The 19,016-nt window shown below is 38.1% G+C and overlaps 1 protein-coding gene across 1 annotated transcript; it reads right to left on the bottom strand.

The window, feature by feature from the left end:
• Nucleotides 1-2,382: 2,382 nt before the first annotated feature.
• On the bottom strand, nt 2,383-17,869 carry RAD17 (RAD17 homolog (S. pombe); the record flags this gene model as incomplete). The annotated part of the gene is made up of 15 exons (XM_009871995.1): nt 2,383-2,650; nt 4,989-5,046; nt 7,000-7,120; nt 7,848-7,994; nt 8,495-8,641; nt 9,219-9,304; nt 10,445-10,639; nt 12,801-12,912; nt 13,525-13,594; nt 13,676-13,801; nt 13,891-13,943; nt 15,057-15,193; nt 15,548-15,704; nt 16,410-16,493; nt 17,588-17,869. Coding segments are annotated over 15 exons (2,043 nt in total), but the record flags the coding sequence as incomplete, so codon positions are not given.
• Between the last annotated feature and the right edge of the window lie 1,147 nt (nt 17,870-19,016).

The following is a 19,016-nucleotide window of genomic DNA, read 5'->3' as shown; positions in this document are numbered from 1 at the left end:
CGCTGCTCTGTTACATTGAACCTGCTGCTCTGAGTTCCCAGGACTCACATGACAGCTTTGCTTTGTTCCTTCCCACAGCAGGGCAAGGATGTAAGAGATGCCTCTGCCATCCCAGGCTTCTGTTACCTTAGAGTGGGAGTGACACTGGCCAAGCACACAAGGCAAAGTAGTAATCTAGTGTGATGTATGTTTTCCAGCACCTCAGCTACACGTCACTTGAGTGCACCTGTAATGTTCCTCACCAGCTGTCACATTAAAAGGAACGCAGCTTGTCTGTCAGAGTCCCAGGACTTTCACGGATCCCTCTATCAGAGTCCCAGCAAATGACTTTCACTGATTAGATTCACACAAAACAAAATTATTTTATTGAGAGCAAGTGAACAGATTCGAGATCGCTGTTTTACGTTCACTAACTCCAATAACACTACTCATTAAGGTTAACATTGCTAAAAGAAATAATATAACAACCTAGGGGTTACATGCACCAGAGGGTGAAAGGTTCGGCGCTTACCCAGAGAGGCGTCCCTGCCTGGGGTGGAGGAAAAGAGCGCAGCCCGTCGACTGGTCCATCAAGTGTGGAGCTTCTCTCCGAACTTAACGGTCATTTTCTCCCTCTTTTTATCTCCAGAATTACGAGGTTTCTCCCCCTCACAGGTGGCACACAGTATGATTTGGGTGGAGAGATGAGTGCTCTAGTCATCCATATTTAGCATGATCTGTATATTAGCATATGCAAGGGTGGCAGCTTTCACAGGTAATGAGGCAAAGGTTAGTCACTGGGCATGAGAAGCTTTCACAAAACCAAAGAACCACACCAGCTCCTGTGACCTTGTCTTTGCTGACCAAAAGCAGGGCTGTCCTGTCTACACAGGGCCTCCTCCTCAGCTGCATCCCGTGACAGCCTGGCGAGTCTCCAACCTCCTGGATTGCACCAAATGTACCCTGGGCGGCATCCAGTGAAGCATGGCCAGCAGATCAAGGGAGGCGATTCTGCCCCTCTAGTCTGCTCTTGTAAGATCCCACCCACAGGGCTGTGTCCTGCTTCAGAGCCCCCAACATAAAAAGGAAATGGACCTGTTGGAGCGAGTCCAGAGAGGGCCACGGAAATGATCAGAGGGCTGGAGCACCTCTGCTGTGAGGACAGGCTGAGAGTTGAGGCTGTTCAGCCTCGCTCCAAGGCGACCTTATAGCAGCTGTCCAGTACTTAAAGGGGTCGGCAACAATAGTTTTAGCAGGGCCTGTAGAAATATGACAAGGGGTAATGGTTTTAAACTAAAAGAAGGTAGACTTGGACTGGACATAAGTAAGGTTTTTGCAATGAGGTGGTGAGACACTGGCACAGGTTGCCCAGAGAGGTGGTGGAGGCCGCATCCCTGGAGACATTCAAGGCCAGGCTTGGGGGCACTCTGAGCATCCTGATCTAGTTAAAGAGGCTCAGCTGGATCACCTGGAAAGGTCCATTCCAATCCAAACCCTTCTATGATATTTCTCTTATTGCTGTGGTACCACTAACCACAGCCATGTAGTGGCATTGATGCGCATGGAACAATCCCAGTTACAGAAAAATGTATTAAGCAACAACAACACACTACTCACACGTCAGTTACAAATACACACTTTCCTCCAGCACAACCGCAACTTAAGGAGAAAAACTGCACACCATATTATTAACTTTCTAAAGAATGGAAAGGACGAGAAGGACTTAAGCTTAACTGTTGTATTTTCCCCTCCATACATTATGAAAACCTCTTTCAAAAAGGAATACAAAATAATCCATCGTACAACATGTGCTCAACTTAGAAACATATAAAAAAAATCTGTGGCAGAGTACAAACTGGTATTAATACAATAGGAGTTTTATTTACACTATCTGTATGGGATATCAAACTTTTTACACGTACATTTGTCTCTTCTTTCAGAAGGGCCAAGCTTCCAAAAATCAACTTTTTGGAGGTATTAATCTTAATAATCCCCACAAATTCTGAAAACTTAGTGAATTTTTACTCAGGAAACATCCTGTACAATTGCAAAGTAAATTAAAATGTGTAAAAAATAAAAATAACTTAACCAGTGTCACTCTTATCTACAGTCTCTTTCAAACTATTTTCAGTCATCATTTATTATTCTCTTTTTATCAATACAGATTTATCTCATGGCTCAGGAGAGGCAGGGAATAGCTTGTAATTTAGTATTCAGCTCAGGTCTGATACTGCAAAGTTAAGTGGAAGCTGAAGAGAGTTGTCACCATGCTGACACAGCATTTTCAGAGTTGGCCTCCTAGCCCAGCTAAGTAGCTAAAGCCACACTTGCATGCAGGTGATACTCTCTTCACTTAGGCCTTTAATCTATTCAGGCAAGTCAGTGGTTGATACTCTGTTGTACTCAGTCGCTGTCAAACTCTTCTATTTTCAATTCATCTTCCTCCATGCTTGCTTGCACTGCAACAGGCTGAGGCTGACTGCAAGGCAGTTCACCTCCACTGCACTGGCTAGAAGAGAGAGGGAATCCATCCGATTCGTTCTCATTTGTTGCGTTTTTCTCCATCTGTGCAGCCGTCTCCACATCATGCACATCAGCACCGTCCTCCTCAGAGCTAACAAATAAGTCTGGTATCCCAGGGTCTTTATCAGTAAGCGTTTCAAGCTTTAACCTGTAAAATTATCATTGCAACAATAAGTTGCCACAGAAAAAAAAAAAAAATTCTACCTTCTCATACAGAACTTGCATTAGAAATGACTGTCCATGTACCGCATGCCCTTCTTCACTGCTGCTTAACAGGTTTCACATTTTCTGGCAGTAATACTCTCCCACACCACGTGTTTCCAGTAGTGCAACGGTATATATACACCTGGCTTCCAGATATAGATACTTGTGCCCAGAACTCAGTACCACACAGCTTACGTGACCGCCTGCAGAACAGACCGGAGTTCTCCTCAGGGAAAGGATGGGCCCTACAAAGCCTCAAACCACAGCAACAGCAAAACCAGATCGCGCTTGTGCTCCCTCACTCCCCAGTATCCAGGGTTGCCTGAATCTTCTTCACTGTGGTGGTTTTGCTGAGCTTTCCTCACGCACACAAGCTGCTCAAAAGTTAATGACAACAGGCCACAGTACCCGAGATCCTTCCTAAACTACACAGAAATCTCTCAGACAGGAAGCAGTTTAACTTGAAATAGGCAAATTAAAGATGAAATATAAAAACGGGAGTGGAAAGACTTTTCTATTTTATAATTTCTCTTACTATCTGGACTTTTCAATCCACCTAGCATCTCTGTATTGGTATGTCACCAATGTCACTTCATACAAGAGTAGTAAAAACTGACACAGTTATTCACAGATCTTAACCTGACACCAATTCTAGCTGATCAAATACCATGCACTCTCCTAATGCCAGTTTTGTTACAATACCATTCCCACTGCATTTATGAGTATAATAGAAAATGAATAAAAAAATGTTTCCATTGAAACAACTGCACACCAGTTACCTTAAAGACTGCTTAGTAACAAAAAATAAATTACTTGCAGTTAGAACTCCTGAAGGAGTCAAACGCTTTCGCTAAAACCCCCACATTTATCTCTACTTCCCTTCCAAAACAGCATACAAACGGTGCACAAATAAAAAAACATTATCATGTTTTCCGGAGAAAGTTATGCCTCAGATAAAACTTTAAATGACACACACCCAACTTACTGACGCAGATGCAAAACATTTACCCATATTTAAAGGTATACTGCAGACACAATTAATGGCATAAGAAAGTCCATAATTAATTTGTAAAGTTACAAACATTTTGGTTTAGATGATGGATATTGCAAAGAAATACATGCACTTGGGACACTTTCTTCCTGACTAGCAACAACAATGGCTTTTAATACAGTTGTGGGGAACACGCTGGTTCTTGGGTAACTACAGCCTTTACTTTACAGACCAGTATTTCACAGTTAGACTGCAATACCGCCGTTACAAACACAGTAAGCTTTGTCAAATGCCCTAATGCACTCTCTCTCTCTTGGTTCAGGGGTGAAACAGTCTCATTCCATCTGTGATCTCAATCCTTTATTAGAAACAGACTATCACAATTAAAACTCCTCTTAAATTTCAGATATCAATGTTATAGAAATGTAACTGAGGCTCTACCAGTATAAATGATGTCTACAATTCAGAAGGCTCACCAGAGTCACTATATAACCTGTCATGTTGTGTCACCCCATAAGCACTACTCAACCTGTAAGCACAGCAACACAGTCTGGCAGTTGAAATAAAAACTGCTTTTTCAGTATTTAACATCTAAGACAGAGGAACTTCAGTAGCACTAGTTTTATTTTTAAAATGCATTCTGAACAAAGGTTTACCCTAAGTAGTCAAATAGGCAAAAATTCCACAAATTAAAAACCTAATGCTGCTATCTAATTTCAGAGGAAGCACTCATTAAAATATTTTGTAGTGCCATAGATATACAACTGTTCCAGAGGAAGTACAGATAATTCCCCTTTATACTTTCTTTCTTTCTTACATCTCTAACTAACATGCAGGATGTTAACATTCTGTTAACACAGAATGTTCCATGAAACTTCTGTACTAATGTCTTATGTTATGATACACAACAGGCAAAGCATGCTTCTATCAATTCAGTTTTATTCTCACGTAGGTGCTTTTCATTGTAAAGAAGTATTTTAATCGGATCATGCACTGGAAAAATATAGACATGCCTAGGACAGAGCTAGTATTTGATATAATGGAAAAGAAAATTAAACAAGGACTAGAAGAAAGACTAAAATTAAATGTGGCTAACATTGCAATGCTAAATAGATTTGAATAAGTTTAGAAAAAGTTTTAACAGGCAAAATATAAAATTATCAGGCTGCAATTGTGGGAAAAACACTACATCACGGAAGATGTTTCTCTATGTATGGCTTCTCTTCCTCAATATATTAAAAAAAGAAAGAAAGTCTTATTTTCTTTAAGAAAAGACAGAAGTCAAGTTTACCTCCCAAAATGTCTTTTCAGTGGTAGCCTCCCAACATCTTGGATAAAAGAAATCTGAGCTAAGAACAAAGAATCGCCAGTATTACATTGGGTAGGTCACAATGCACAAACAATTAAACATACCGGAAAATAAATAATTCCTAGGTTTAGCCAAGTATTAGTGTATATCTCTGCAATATTTTGGATACCAAAACTGCACACATATGTGTGTGTTCATGGTTTTCTTTTCCAAACTGTTTAACACGTTACTACAACATATTTTTTTGACACCATCCCTCACAACATCCTTATGGCTAAGCTGGCTGCCCATGGCTTGGATGGGCACATACTCTGCTGGGGGAAACACTGGCTGGATGGCCGGGCCCAAAGAGTTGTGGTCAATGGAGTTAAATCCAGTTGGCGGCAGGTCACGAGTGGTGTCCCTCAGGGCTTGGTGCTGGGACCGCTCCTGTTCAACATATTCATCACTGATCTTGATGAGAGGATTGAGTGCACCCTCAGCAAGTTTGCAGATGACACCAAGCTGGGAGGGAGTGTCGATTTGCTGGAGGAGGGTAGAAAGGCTCTACAGAGGGACCTGGACAGGCTGGATCGATGGGCCCAGGCCAACTGTATGAAATTCAATAGAGCCAAGTGTAGGGTCCTGCATTTTGGTCACAGCAACCCCAGGCAACGCTACAGGCTTGGGGAAGGGTGGCTGGAAGGCTGTACGGCGGAAAAGGACCTCGGTGTTCTAACTGACAGCTGACTGAATATGAGCCAGCAGTGTGCCCAGGTGGCCATGAAGGCCAACGGCATCCTGGCTTGTATTAGAAATTTTGTGACCAGTGGAAGAAGGGAGGCGATTGTCCCTCTGTACTCAGCACTGGTGAGGCCGCACCTTGAGTATTTTCCAACCTGAATTGTTCTATGATTCTATGATCTAGTTTGCCTACACATTAAAAAAATCCACGATATTCATCAACTGTGTACTTATGACGTAAAGTTGTTATTCCATAGCCTACAAGACGAATGCATCCTGATGTCAAGACCTTAGCTAAGACATGAAGCTTTTTTCAGAAGTGCCTAACACAAGCAACCCAGTTTTCTAAACAGCAGTTTTGCAGTTATGCGCCACAGAAAGTAAACTTTTACACATGGACTATCTGCTGTTGGATTGCCTCAGGTTACACATCTAATGTACTGCAAACTTGTAATATTCTTACTTCTTCTGGGAAAGGGTTTCTGAAGCCTTTTAAGTCTATTAATGTTACTGAAAAGGGAGCAGTAAACAATGAAGATGTAGTTAATATTCCCTAGTAGGTTTTCAAAACTCTCCTCACCAAATCCTCTAGCAGATTTATGAGAAGCTATAAGAAGTTTGGTAAAAAATTAATGAATGGGAAGTGGTTAGAAGGGTATGATGCAGAGTTAACTCCTGCAGTGGAAAAAAGTGTTAGGACCAGTACATCCTTAATTGTGAAAAACAGAGGTTGAAGAGCGAGACAAGCAAGCCTGCCAATGTCACCCAATCAGAGAAGCTAGTAAGGATGTGGGCAGACAGAAAAACCTGTGCAAGCACCTTAAGAGACTGAGCAAGAGGGCAACATGATGAAATTCAAAAATACACAGATACCAGAAATCCATATGGTAAGAAAACAGAAAAATTATTTCAAATAATCCAACCTGAGGACTCCATCTTACACATTTATGAAGCACCATATACATATCTCTCTTACTGAGAGATTTAAGGTGTATTTTGAATCTTTCAGTTACAGAAGTTAATTTTGGCTACATTACCAGAAAGGCTTTTGGATATAGATTATTTGCATTGCTTAGGGTAACTGTTAAGACTCGATGATCTTAAAGGTCTTTTCCAACCCAAACAATTCTATAATTCTACAATTTACCATAAGTAATCTTTTTTTACTGAGGCAAAAGCACAGAGAGTATCAATATTTTGGGTTACAAAATTTTTCAGTATGCTTTAATTACAAAAGAGAGTCCAAGATCAAGAGCTACACCCATCTTACCTTGATTTCTCAGGGGATTTGCTAACATAGCAAGATAAGGCAATAGCTCTGTCTGAAGACACTCAGGTGCCAAACAGAAGCTTGAAAAGAGACATTTTGCAGCAAGGCAATTTTCCTGATACTACAAAGAGTTGGGGTAAAACAAACACAAGTTAAAAAACCAGCAGATCATTATTAGCATAGATATTTCATATTATAAAAGACAAACTTTCTTTTGCCTGGATGACTACACAGAAGCTACTGAAAAATGGGACCAGAACAAAATATAAGCAGATAGAGGTAATGTATAATCATAAAAATGGTAAATTCCTTCATTTTTTGCTTTTTGCCAGGCACTAAGACTTCCATAAAATATTTATTTATAGAATTCCCCACCATCCTGACCAGTATTTTTGCCAGATAGAGCAAGAGAAGTGTTAGTTCAAATGTAAAAAAAGCTGTGGTATCTCATGAACAAGCTATTTCTGATGAACACATAAAACATAACAGCAGCAATTTGTTCAACCTAAGTAATTTGTTCAATTAATTTAATGTGATTTAAACTGCACAAAAACTTACAACCTACTTTGAGGAATAATTTATAGTATTTTAACACTAAATGTGTTTCCATTAACTTAGGATTAAGATTCTCACAGCAGTATACCAACTTGGACATAGGAACTGGACTTTGTCAGAGGCCTCCATTTTATTTTTCTATTAAAAGAATAACAATACAAATGTCACTCTCCCAAAAAGTGCTTTGTAGAAGTAGATTATCTGACAGATTTAGCACGAGTAAATCTCATCTGTTCTACTCAATTGCCATACCTTGTCAAAAAACCAAAAAACAGGAAATCGTCGGCAATTACCTTTTTACTGATAAAGAACCACTGGGGTTTATGTAAAGGCCGGAACCCCAGCCCTCCTTGGTGGTGAGCAAAGGCTCTGGACGTATTTGAATGTATCACGCCTCGGGTAGCCACAGATGCACTGTATTTTTCCATTTCAAACCGTGTCTAAGAGAGAAATCAGATGTTACGTGAACGCTGGGTGTCTGTATAGTTTGTCTCATTTGAACTAAAACACGCTCTGCAATTGCAGTGACACAACACACCCAGAACACGTTTAGATTACTGTGAAACTTAAAGCAGCTGAAGGAAGAAAGCTTGCTCAAGGACATCAGGGAGAAAGCACACAGAATGCGACACATTTTTAGCCTAAATTTCTTATACTTAAAAGTATTTCGTAGAGTGTTTTACAAACACTATAACACACAATCATAAAATACTGACAGAAGTTTCACAAAAGGTTGGACCTGTATCTCTTCCATAGTTGATGTACTTTGGCATTCATTAACCATTCACTGTGACCTATACTGTAAATTTGAAGTGATACAGCTTAATTCATATTGACTTGTAAGAAAATTGCTTTCTACCATCCATAAACACTTTGGAGAAAAATTTAGAAAGTCAGAGTATAAAAAAAAAAAAAGTGTATATAAAAAGATGACACTTACACTCCAGTTGCTACAAAGGACATCAGCAGTGCTCAAATATTCACTAGCTCTCACCACATCATCTATATCAGAGAAAAAGTCTACATAGTTCTGGTGAAGGTACAAATTAAATATGCTTCCAGACATATGCGATTTTTCCACGATATCCTAGTAGGGGGAAAAAATGTTGACGTTTTACACGTTGCATAAGGAAAAGCATCCTTTAAAAGTTACGATACATTTAGCTGGTTAGGGAGCTGGCACACATCATCTACAAAGTGACGATTATCAGAAGAGGGAGGCTGGTTTGCTCCCACAGAAGGCTAATGGTGGGGATGGAGGGGCAGAAGCCACTGCCACCTTCACCTCTCTAATGGATGGCAACAGAAAGGTGAACTCAGACTCCTTGTGGCAATGCACAGCAAAAGGATGAGAGCTAACAACCAGGCTGCAGCAAGGGAAAGTCCACCTTCCACCACAATTCACTGGTGAAATAAGAGAGGCTCTGACCTTGGAGGTACTCAAACCTGACAGACCAAGAGTCTGGGAACCTAATCTACCTTTGAAGTTAGCCTCCAGAAGTTTTCTCCAGATTAATTATCCTGTTAGTTAGGCAGACTGCAGACACATGTATTAAGCTCAGTGAAAAAACCACTGTGCTTGAGAATTTGCATCAATCACTTAAGAGTTTTTTGTCTCATTTTCCTCAAACCAAACCAAAATGAAGTACTTATTGCAGACGTACCTCAGGCTGAATAAGCAAGGTGTCTCGACGGTATTCTGACAAGTGAGCAGGCAGCTGGGGATGTTCCGATTCTGGCACTGGTTCTCCTACAAAGAATTTTATAACCTTTAGTCTTTTAATACTAGAAATGTTACTACATTTCTGCACATAACCAAAAAAGCCAGGAGATTAAATACTCAAAATAAGAGTGAAACCTAGATAGGAGCAAGAGAACAGATACATGTAACTGCACGGATAGTAGTTTTCACATATATGGAGCATCATTTTTAACAACTTTAACTCTTCCAGCAACTAGACTCCCAGAAAGTCCCTGATGCAGGCATAAGTACTCTATAGTCAATACACCTAGTCAACAATGAGCAATTATTCACACTACATTTCATAAACAAATTTCATCAATTATTTTCATATTCCTCTCTCTCACAATTTCTCCTCTGTTGATTTTGGAACTTATAATGCTATAATGTGGAGAGCCAATGGCAATATGGAATCTGATTTAGCTGACTAAAGATAATAGTAGTTTACTAAGTACCAAATGTTTATGAGCTATAGTTTATAAATTTAAAAAAAAACTTTAAAAAAGTACTGTAATCACACACAGGGGGCAGATCAGTGCTGTAAATTTACAGAACTTGAGTGTATAAAAAGTAGAATTTTCCGTAGTAGTAAGGTAGGAAGTATTTTGGAGAGTCAGAAGGGAGACAGATTATGACAGAGAAGTGGAAGAGGTTTTCAGGTAAGAAAGGAGAGAGCTCATATTCCTATTAAAGGGAAACAGAAAGTTGAGATAAAAAGTAGGGAGGAAAATACAGCAGATACACAAATCATGGAGGCAATACCTTCAGGGCTTCTGTAACTTTCAAGAATACAGACAAGTACAAAGCGTAACTGTAGAACAAAGTACAATTCTGCAGAGAAGCAAAATTTGCTTTTGTAAAAGCAACAAATGTAGTGGCTACTTACCTAGTTTTGTGTGCGTGACAGCACATGGACATAATGCAACTAGAGCTATGTAATTTTACGACATACATGTAGTTTATGTCCAATGAAACATTTATTTGCCTAACAGATACAGGCAGTTGCAATCTCAGCTACCACAAACGTTTTTTAGTGTTTTATACTGCTACTAATGACCAAAACAGTGAATTAGAGGTTTGCTTACTTTAGCAAATCTAGCTATTAGCAGCCTGCCCACTGAAGGGAAGAATAAGTCAAAGTTTTCTTACTTTTGCAGTAAATTATTTTCCCCAGAGCATGGAAAAGAAAGATGGAAGCATCTTTGCCACCAATAGCTTGTATCTCCTGGTCTTCTGAAGTATCAGATTTACTTTTCTTTCTTACTTTAGATACTGCTGCTGCTTCACATTTTAGTGTAGAGCTCTTTTTCTTCCTTGACCAAAATTCCTTCTCCAAAGAGCAATCTATCAATAAAAGCAAAAAAAAAAAAAGATAAAGTATATGAACCAAAAAAAAAAAGTTTTCTTTTATATTGCTACTACTAATGTTCGAAACAAATAAATAAAATAATAAAAATAAAAAAAGAATAGAGAAGGTTATATAAATAGGGGCACCAAGAGAAAACTCATCCAGAGGAAAACTACCCAATCACATAAACTAGCACACTTCATTTCATTTCTGTGCCTTAAGCCAGAGCTAAGGTGCCAAGTAGTTTTTTGAATATCTGCCTTTAACAATATCTTTATTTAAAAGAAGCTAGCACTCTTGTGTATTCATTCCAGTTCTGAATCATCCCCAATTTGCCATTCTTAAAATTTTCTCCTTTATAAAGTACATGTGCAAATATATGTAAATTATACTTCACTTATATTCTGTTCACTTATCAATTTATTTTACATTTGCAGTACCTGTATAATACCCTCACTAAAATACAAGGCAGCAAAGAAAACCTTGAATTTAGGTGGTTTTTCCAATAGCCTACCAACTTCCACAATGTTTTGAGCTCCAAGGAATAATCCTCTTCTTCTGCTCTAATTTAAAATAGCAAAATATTCACCCACAATTTGATTCATTAGCCAGTGAATGTTCCTTATCAGGCTAAAATAACCTATCCTTTAAGTATTTATCTTTCTTATCTCCCACAATTATCAGGGATCCATTTTACAACTACTAAACTACAACAACTAAAAAATTTCTACTGAACACAAAGGCAGCTCTTCTCAGTCTTTTAGAGAAAATGTGACAATGCTCAGTGCAGTGTGACTCGAGTACCTGATTCTGAGAAGCCATGTACAGAAGCTGCAAAACCATATGCCTTTGTTTTCTTCCAAGTTCTCTTTATAACTCTTGTGTTTTTCACATTTCCAAATAATTTAACGAAAGGTATTTAGACTTCCTACAGTATGTAGAAGCTACTCGGCATACAGCAGCAAGCTACTGCGAATTTTTCTCAGGTATCACCAGCCTACTATTTATTAACTTAATGGCATTATCATCAAAATGGTTCTACTGAGAGGAACTTTCTATTTTTCTGATTAACACAGAACAATACAAACTTAGTGTACTAGGAGACAACACTGGAAGAATTTAGTTTGCAAGTTAAACCTAGACACTTTACTGTCTCCCACATGTAATTTAACAAACACAGCTAAGTCCAATATACTCTCAAACTACAACACTTCCTCTTGCAAAAAAGACTTGAAACTACATTTAGAAACTACATTCAATCTCGTATTCCACAAGCACATTTTCTATTTGTAAGGTGAATGGAAAGGAAAATGAGTAAAAGCAATGAGATCACTGCTAGCTTTACAACATGTAGCAGAAGACCACTGCTGGATCCAATTCCTAGATGGAATACTAACGTTGGCACCATCCAGCAGTTCTTACAATTAATTACACAAGCCAGAACACTGCTTTTAAAAATAATCAATTATGTAACTTGCATACATTGGTTTCTTAACAATTACTGACTTCCAGTGCTTATAAAAAAATATGACAGTAAGTCTCCTGTTTTCTTTTGATGTTGGAACATTTAAAACAACCCTGAACTAAGTCCAATTTGAGCACTGGCCAGCCAAGCACTTTGAAGATGACTACAACACTGAACTTCAAATTTATTCTGTAGAATAAATATATTCAATAACTTCATAGTAGATCATGCCACCTCACAGCCGTAGGAACTTCAAAGCAAAATAAACCATTACAGAAATGCTGTAGACAGAGTCAACAGACTATTTCAGAAAAGTGCTACAGTCAGAGATAAGGACACAGAGATGTAAAAGAATGAAGCAATGAAAATAATGCTTTCAAATTAAGGTTGCATTGTAAAAGCTTTGAACAGTGAGTGCACACCAACAGCAAAGATATGAAGAAGACGGCATTTCATTAAGTTACATCACGTGTGCATAACAGATATTACTCAGTTGTAAGACTACATATAACAGTCATGAAACAGAATGTTTAACACTTAAAAAATAGAAGAAACAATTTTATGGTTTTTCTTCCTGCCCTAGAGCAGCATGTCAGAAAGGTTTTGCACAGCTGATCTAACTGTGCTGCAACAGTGAACAGTAGCAGGAATTGTCAAAACGTCATTCACTTAACAGAATTACAGATATTTACCTTTCATAGAAGAAAACTGAAGACTGTTTATTGCACTTCTTATATCACCTGAACAACCTCTGCAAAGCACCTCCAAAGAAGTTCTATCAAGAGCATAAATCTTTTCTCTGTTCTACAAGAAAAAGCAACAAAGTAGTAGGAAAAAGCAGGAGAAGTATTTTAATATTATTCTGGCTGTGGTATCCTTGTGATACACACCATAGACTAAACGAGCAGCCACCACATGCTCAAATCGTGAAATACTGCTAACTCCAAAATAACTAGTCCATTTAAGCACATTTCCACATTTTATACAGCAATATAAAAAGAGGATAATACACAAACTCTTTGCAAGGTGCCACTCAATATTAGACTTGGTTGTAATCAAAACAGTCCGGAAATAATAGAGGATTTAGGTTCATGACCTCTTCTAGCCATGCTGGATACAATGAAAATCACTTCTATTCCTATTATTCGTTTCATTCCATTTGTTTCATGATATACATTCATACATAACTCTCAAAACTTAATCAAAGATCAAGTGGAGCGAATCTTAAAAGCAAGACATCTTTCCAGGTTATTCCCTGTTTTCTGCTGGGGGGATTGCTGCAGGGTTTTGGTGGGTGGCAAAGTCTGCTATCAAAGACCAAACACAGTAACAAATATAAACAACATATTCAGATACAGAAGTGTGAAACATTTTGGTCCTAGCACTGCACAGAAGTTAACAGTTTTGATAACTTACCATACCAGCCTCTGTTGCAGCTATTCGGTTAAGAACTTTCATCATATTTGTTGGTGCAACAGGCTTGAAACTGTTGAATTTCATTAAAAAAAAATTAGTTTCTGACTTATCATTTATTTCAATCATGTTTTAATGAGACAGGAGATCTTACCTAATACTGGATATACACAGCTCCTCTAGAATTTCCTTTGGGAACAGTAATCTCTGGTTGCTGTCTCCACTGAAGTTATCTGAGATTATAAATACAAGGGGACATCGACTTGTGCGAACAAATCTCCTGAATTGAAAAGCAAGTATAACAAGAATCAAATTCCAGTTTACTCCAAGTGGCTAATGCTAATCATTAAAAACTTAATTGTAACTGACCTGAGAATTTCATGTAGACTGCTAGGGTCTCGATAGAACTGGTTAGGTACATCCTATTCAAAACAAATTAACTGCTGTCATTATATTCAGATATAAATACTCTCCCCCAGAGACTGACTCTTAAAGCACACTAAGTTGCTACACACTTTTTCTTCTTAGTTAGCTTATTTTTAGCTAAATCTGAATGCGGCTAACCATGAAGACAATCAAGGGCAAAGTATAAAAACGTGCATGGTACTTCTTTCATTTATTATTGAAAAAAATTATCTAAAAAGAAACATTTTCTTCTTGTCCTTGCTTCCTAAGAAACAGTCCTGGGTGATTACAGAGCCTGCTAGACAGAAGTTTTGCCCAGAGGATAAAGACTCAAGCAGCAGCTCCACCAAGGACAAGGACAGAATATACTACTTGACGTATGAGAGGACCTATGCAATTGAAGAGAGTTTAGTAAGAGAAGTCACAGAAAACTATGCTTCCTAAACTCTACATCACATTACTCAGCTAGAACTTTTATCTCATCCACTGATTTTCTTGAAAGTTCACAGACAACGTTGACTACCATAAAATTGCTCTCAAAAAATTAAAAGCTCAGAATGAAAATATTACTGAAACACACCTGAGTAAGTAGGAAAAAAACCCAAGTCTTTTGCTGTAACTCCTGTCACAGGCCTTCAGAGTTCACATCTCTGCCTTAAATAACGCCACCATCCCAACTCCTAAGTAAGACCAGGGAACGCTAAATTTCAAATGCTGTCCAATTATTATTATTAATCCTTGCCATCTTCTACACTCTCCCGCATCCTTAACCAACTGGAATAGTGGGGGTTCTTCCTCTTTTTCCTGTTAATACACAGAGACTTCTAGAAAGCTTACCATGCAGAAACAGGGCATGATTTTTCAATATTGTTTTGATCTACCTTTTGATATTCTATTACTTATTCCCATACATAAACTAGTCTCCAATTTCTGCCTGCCTTTTAACTTCTATAGTGTAATTACAGAACTTGGTTCTAGACTGCTTTAGAGACTCAGAAAGTAACAACTCATTTGCAGTAAAGCAGACTAACTTTTGGTAAGACCAATCCAGCAGCTGAAGCTAGTTAGCATGTTAATATTAGAACAAGACATATTGTTTTCAACACAAGATTTCACAATTTTTCACTTACTTCAATAAGAATAAGCTTTTTATCACTTTCTGAGGATTCCCCAAGCATCTGAAGTTTGGCATACTTATTTGCTCTTAACAGAAAATCTTGAAAGAGAGCTGCTTGGGCCTGACTCGGCAATGTATGAAAATTTGAGTCTGAAAAAGAAAACTAATTAAAAATATGTATTCTATATTACACCAAGTAGAATGTAAATACCTAGAAGAACTAACACCCACACATGCTATTTCTGACAGTAGCCAATGAACATCAGCAGCAAAGGCCTTTGGCAAACTCATGACAAATATAAGAAAATTTTTAAACAGCAGAATTCAACTGAGAACCCAGATGAAGAGAGAATCACCTGTTTTTACCTGTTTTGTTCAAATGATATCTAGGTTACTAAACAGCTCTTTATACTGACTTGAATTGCAAATTATTTTGGAGTAAACGCTGTAAAAAAATTAAATCCCTTTTGAGATAAAAGCAAAGGAAAAATTTTTACTACTTACCATGGCCAAACATATTTTTTAAGTCATCTTTTGTAAAGTCTAAAGATACTGGATTGATCCATTCTTGCACCTGAATGCCAAGATCTTTTGCTAATATTTGTAGAGTTGCAGTCTTTCCACAACCAGGAGGACCAGTCAGCAGTAAAAGAGAGCCACCCTGTCACAGGGGAAACAAAAAACCAAAACAAATTGTCAACAGGATAAATAAGGACTGCAAGTTGTGTGGTGATGCACATTGCTTGAATATGTTCTATAGTTTCTCTGGTGATGATTCTCTTTTCCCAATATAAAATGAGATAAATATTTTCTGTTATCAATTTACCTGTTGATTAATTCAGACAGAAAGAGCTAGACCAGAACTTAGAAAGTCTTACTTTCAGTTTTCAATGTATCTGTTCAGTTAACCGCACACCATGTAGACTACCAACATAATAGATACTCGAGAATCAGATCTGAAAAATACTAAACAACACTGGTAAACTATGGCCACGTGTAAGACTGCCTCTTATCAATTCAAGAGGTTAAAAGCATCCTATTACATCAAGTCAGTGCAACTAGAAATTTGCAAAGATACTTAAAATCAGTCTCTGGGAGATAAAATGCAGTTACGAGCACACACTGAAAAAGTATGAACTCACCAAATGCTTGAAAATAGTATTTCTGAGCAAAACCGCAATCCACCTCCTAGTGGCGTAAACTGAAAACAAATGTACAAGCTCCAAACTCTGCTCTTAATAGATTTCTTATAGAAGATACATACTCACTACCTACAAGTTAAGTTTTTCTTCGAAATTCAAATAAAACTGAATCCAACTCATTTGTATAGTTTTGTATCTCTAGCTGCTAATTTTACCAAGATTACCTGCTTTGGCTGCCTCTGAAATATGTGCATTTTTAACCAGGTTTCAACTTCTTCAATTTTCTTCTTTTGCACAGCAAGGTCATTCTAAAACAAGGTAAAAATATATGAAATGCATATACACACCTCTCGGTTTCTAAGACTGTAAAGATGAGATTCAAGAACAGAATATCTGCTGACTAAAATATTAACAGACATGCACATGTATATCCCAGTCATATAAGTCTATGCTACATACAAATAAGGATAACCATTTCAGCCTGTTTCCAGAAACAACCTATTTTCTGTTACTTACAGTGGGGAAATAATGCATTACTTTTTATTCCTAAAGTAACAACATGACAATCTTGCTTATCTGTGTCAGTACACTTCATAGTTATTGCTAGAGCTGGCACTTTTTAGGATCTGACTCTAATAGTACGTAAGTTTTTGGAACTCGGGCACATCTCATGCAGTTTATCCCTCTCCTAGCCCTCTGACTCAACTGCTCTCCAAAGATGAGCTACTAAATATTTAAATATAAAATACAAGTACTACACTAACTTACTTATATCAGCCAGCACTAAAATCTAGCAGACAGTTAACACACGTCCTAACACTTTCAAAACACCCTGTGAAAAAGCTGTTCTGCAAGCAGAACCAGTGAAGACAGGTTTACTACAGATTTGAGTCCTTTCTCCTTGGAGCCGTAAGGTAGCGGAGTACCCCCCACTCACAAAGCCATGCCTAACATGCACGAAGCAGGAGATAGCTCAGACATGCTAACAGGCCAGGTAACTGCTGTACAGTAACACGCAAGACAATTTCTGCTATCTTTCCCCAGATGACTGCACTAACTCGGTGCACTCCCCTAGCTCTCTCTCTTCTTTAGCTGTGGATTTTGCTAGTACTTGGAGATGTCAGATCTGGCTGAAGTTCACTAACAGGTTCAAAAGTTTAGGAGTGGATGGCCAGAAAACTATCTCATCAGCAGCTTTATCTCCTCAGGGGAAAAAAAGTGTCTCCTATGGAAAAACAGCTCATTAAAATCTTAACTACAGGCAGTAAATAAAACAAACTAGTACTTCATTGTCCTAATAAAACAAGACATACTCAGAACCTGATCAATACAGGTTACGAACAGAAGCACAACACTCTACACTATAAGGTTACTACACGAGCACATAAAATAACTCTCACACCTGATTTTCAGGTCTGTATCTATCTACCCATGGCTCATCTTGAGACTGGCTCCAGTTTTGTCTCGACTTGTTACAGGGCAGATCTACTGGCGACGACTTTGCTCCTTTTCTGAGCAGAACTTTGGTTTTGCTACTTTCTTGCACAGAAGACAGGTCCTTCCTCCTCTTCTGCTGTCGATTTCTTCCAGAGTTGCCTTCTAGTGGCTTCACAGGAATGGCACTAGAAGAAATATTTGTGTTTCCAAAGAAGTCATCAAATGAATGTGCCAACCAATCTGTCACCTGGTAAAATACAAATATTTTGCTATTAATGTAGCACTCTCCTCCCCTAACTAAGTACATTTGTCTCTAGAAAATTTGGTGTTTTCATCAACTGTACATAAGAATACCTCAATAGATGCAAAGAACTTTTGCAGCATTGAAAGCCATAATACTAGTTAGCAACAAACAGGAGGACTTACACTTTTTGAATGGGTAATTTACATGTTTCTTCAGTATTAAAAAACTACACCTCAAACACTGTCATAAAGAGTATTTCACAACAGATTGGCAAATGAGAATAAGCTGAAAATTCTACAAACACATTCAAAATAAGTAAAAACAGATCTACGAATGAAAAAATACCATGAGCTTACGTATATCATTTTTCCATTAATGTCAAGTTCATGCTGACTCTGCACAGAATTATTTTTCTTAACATTAACAATGCAACCATTTGTGCTGAAAGCTTAGAGACTGGTAATGCAGAAAAATTATTTAGGCAGCACAGTAAAATCAAGTATTATTATTTGTTTGCTGTATGAGGAAGTTTAGAGTGATCTAGAATCAGACTGTCACATGTATCAGAAGTCTGTCTGACAGTGGCAAGGAATGAAACTGTTAAAAGTGTCAATATTTAATTCCGGATTTGAAAAACACCCTGCTAGTACAGCTGTAAAAACTTACATCCCAGAACCACTTCTTCAGCCTACCTATGGTTCCAAAAAAATATCATGGTGGTCACATACTCTCCTCTGGTAACAACCACATGATAAACCTTTTGCATAGGAACTGTAACAGGCTACAAGCTGAAATGCATTTCTGTGAAAATGAGAGTAACAGAATAAACACGTCATCTCCAGAAAAGGTGTCTGTGGATCCTCTACGACTTACACATCCTACAAATCAATTGCAACAATTAGAAGAGAAGAGATGATCTGAGAGGCTTTGGGAACTGGAAAGAGGGTTTGTCTCTCCGCAGTTTGCTTTTAACGTTATTCTGACCACAACTAATTTTAGTTGAATTTGCATATTTGCTAGCGGGCCTGCACCGCCGTGTGAGAGAGCTTCCTTTTCACCAGAAACTAAGAAAATAAAGATCTTATACATTAAAAAAAAACAAAACAAACCAAAAAACAACACATCACTCACCGTGGAAATATCTGGCCTA

This window comes from Apaloderma vittatum, unplaced genomic scaffold, assembly GCF_000703405.1.
Source record: "Apaloderma vittatum isolate BGI_N311 unplaced genomic scaffold, ASM70340v1 scaffold2046, whole genome shotgun sequence".
NCBI classification, from domain to species: domain Eukaryota; kingdom Metazoa; phylum Chordata; class Aves; order Trogoniformes; family Trogonidae; genus Apaloderma; species Apaloderma vittatum.
This window is presented reverse-complemented; position numbering and strand designations above follow the sequence as displayed.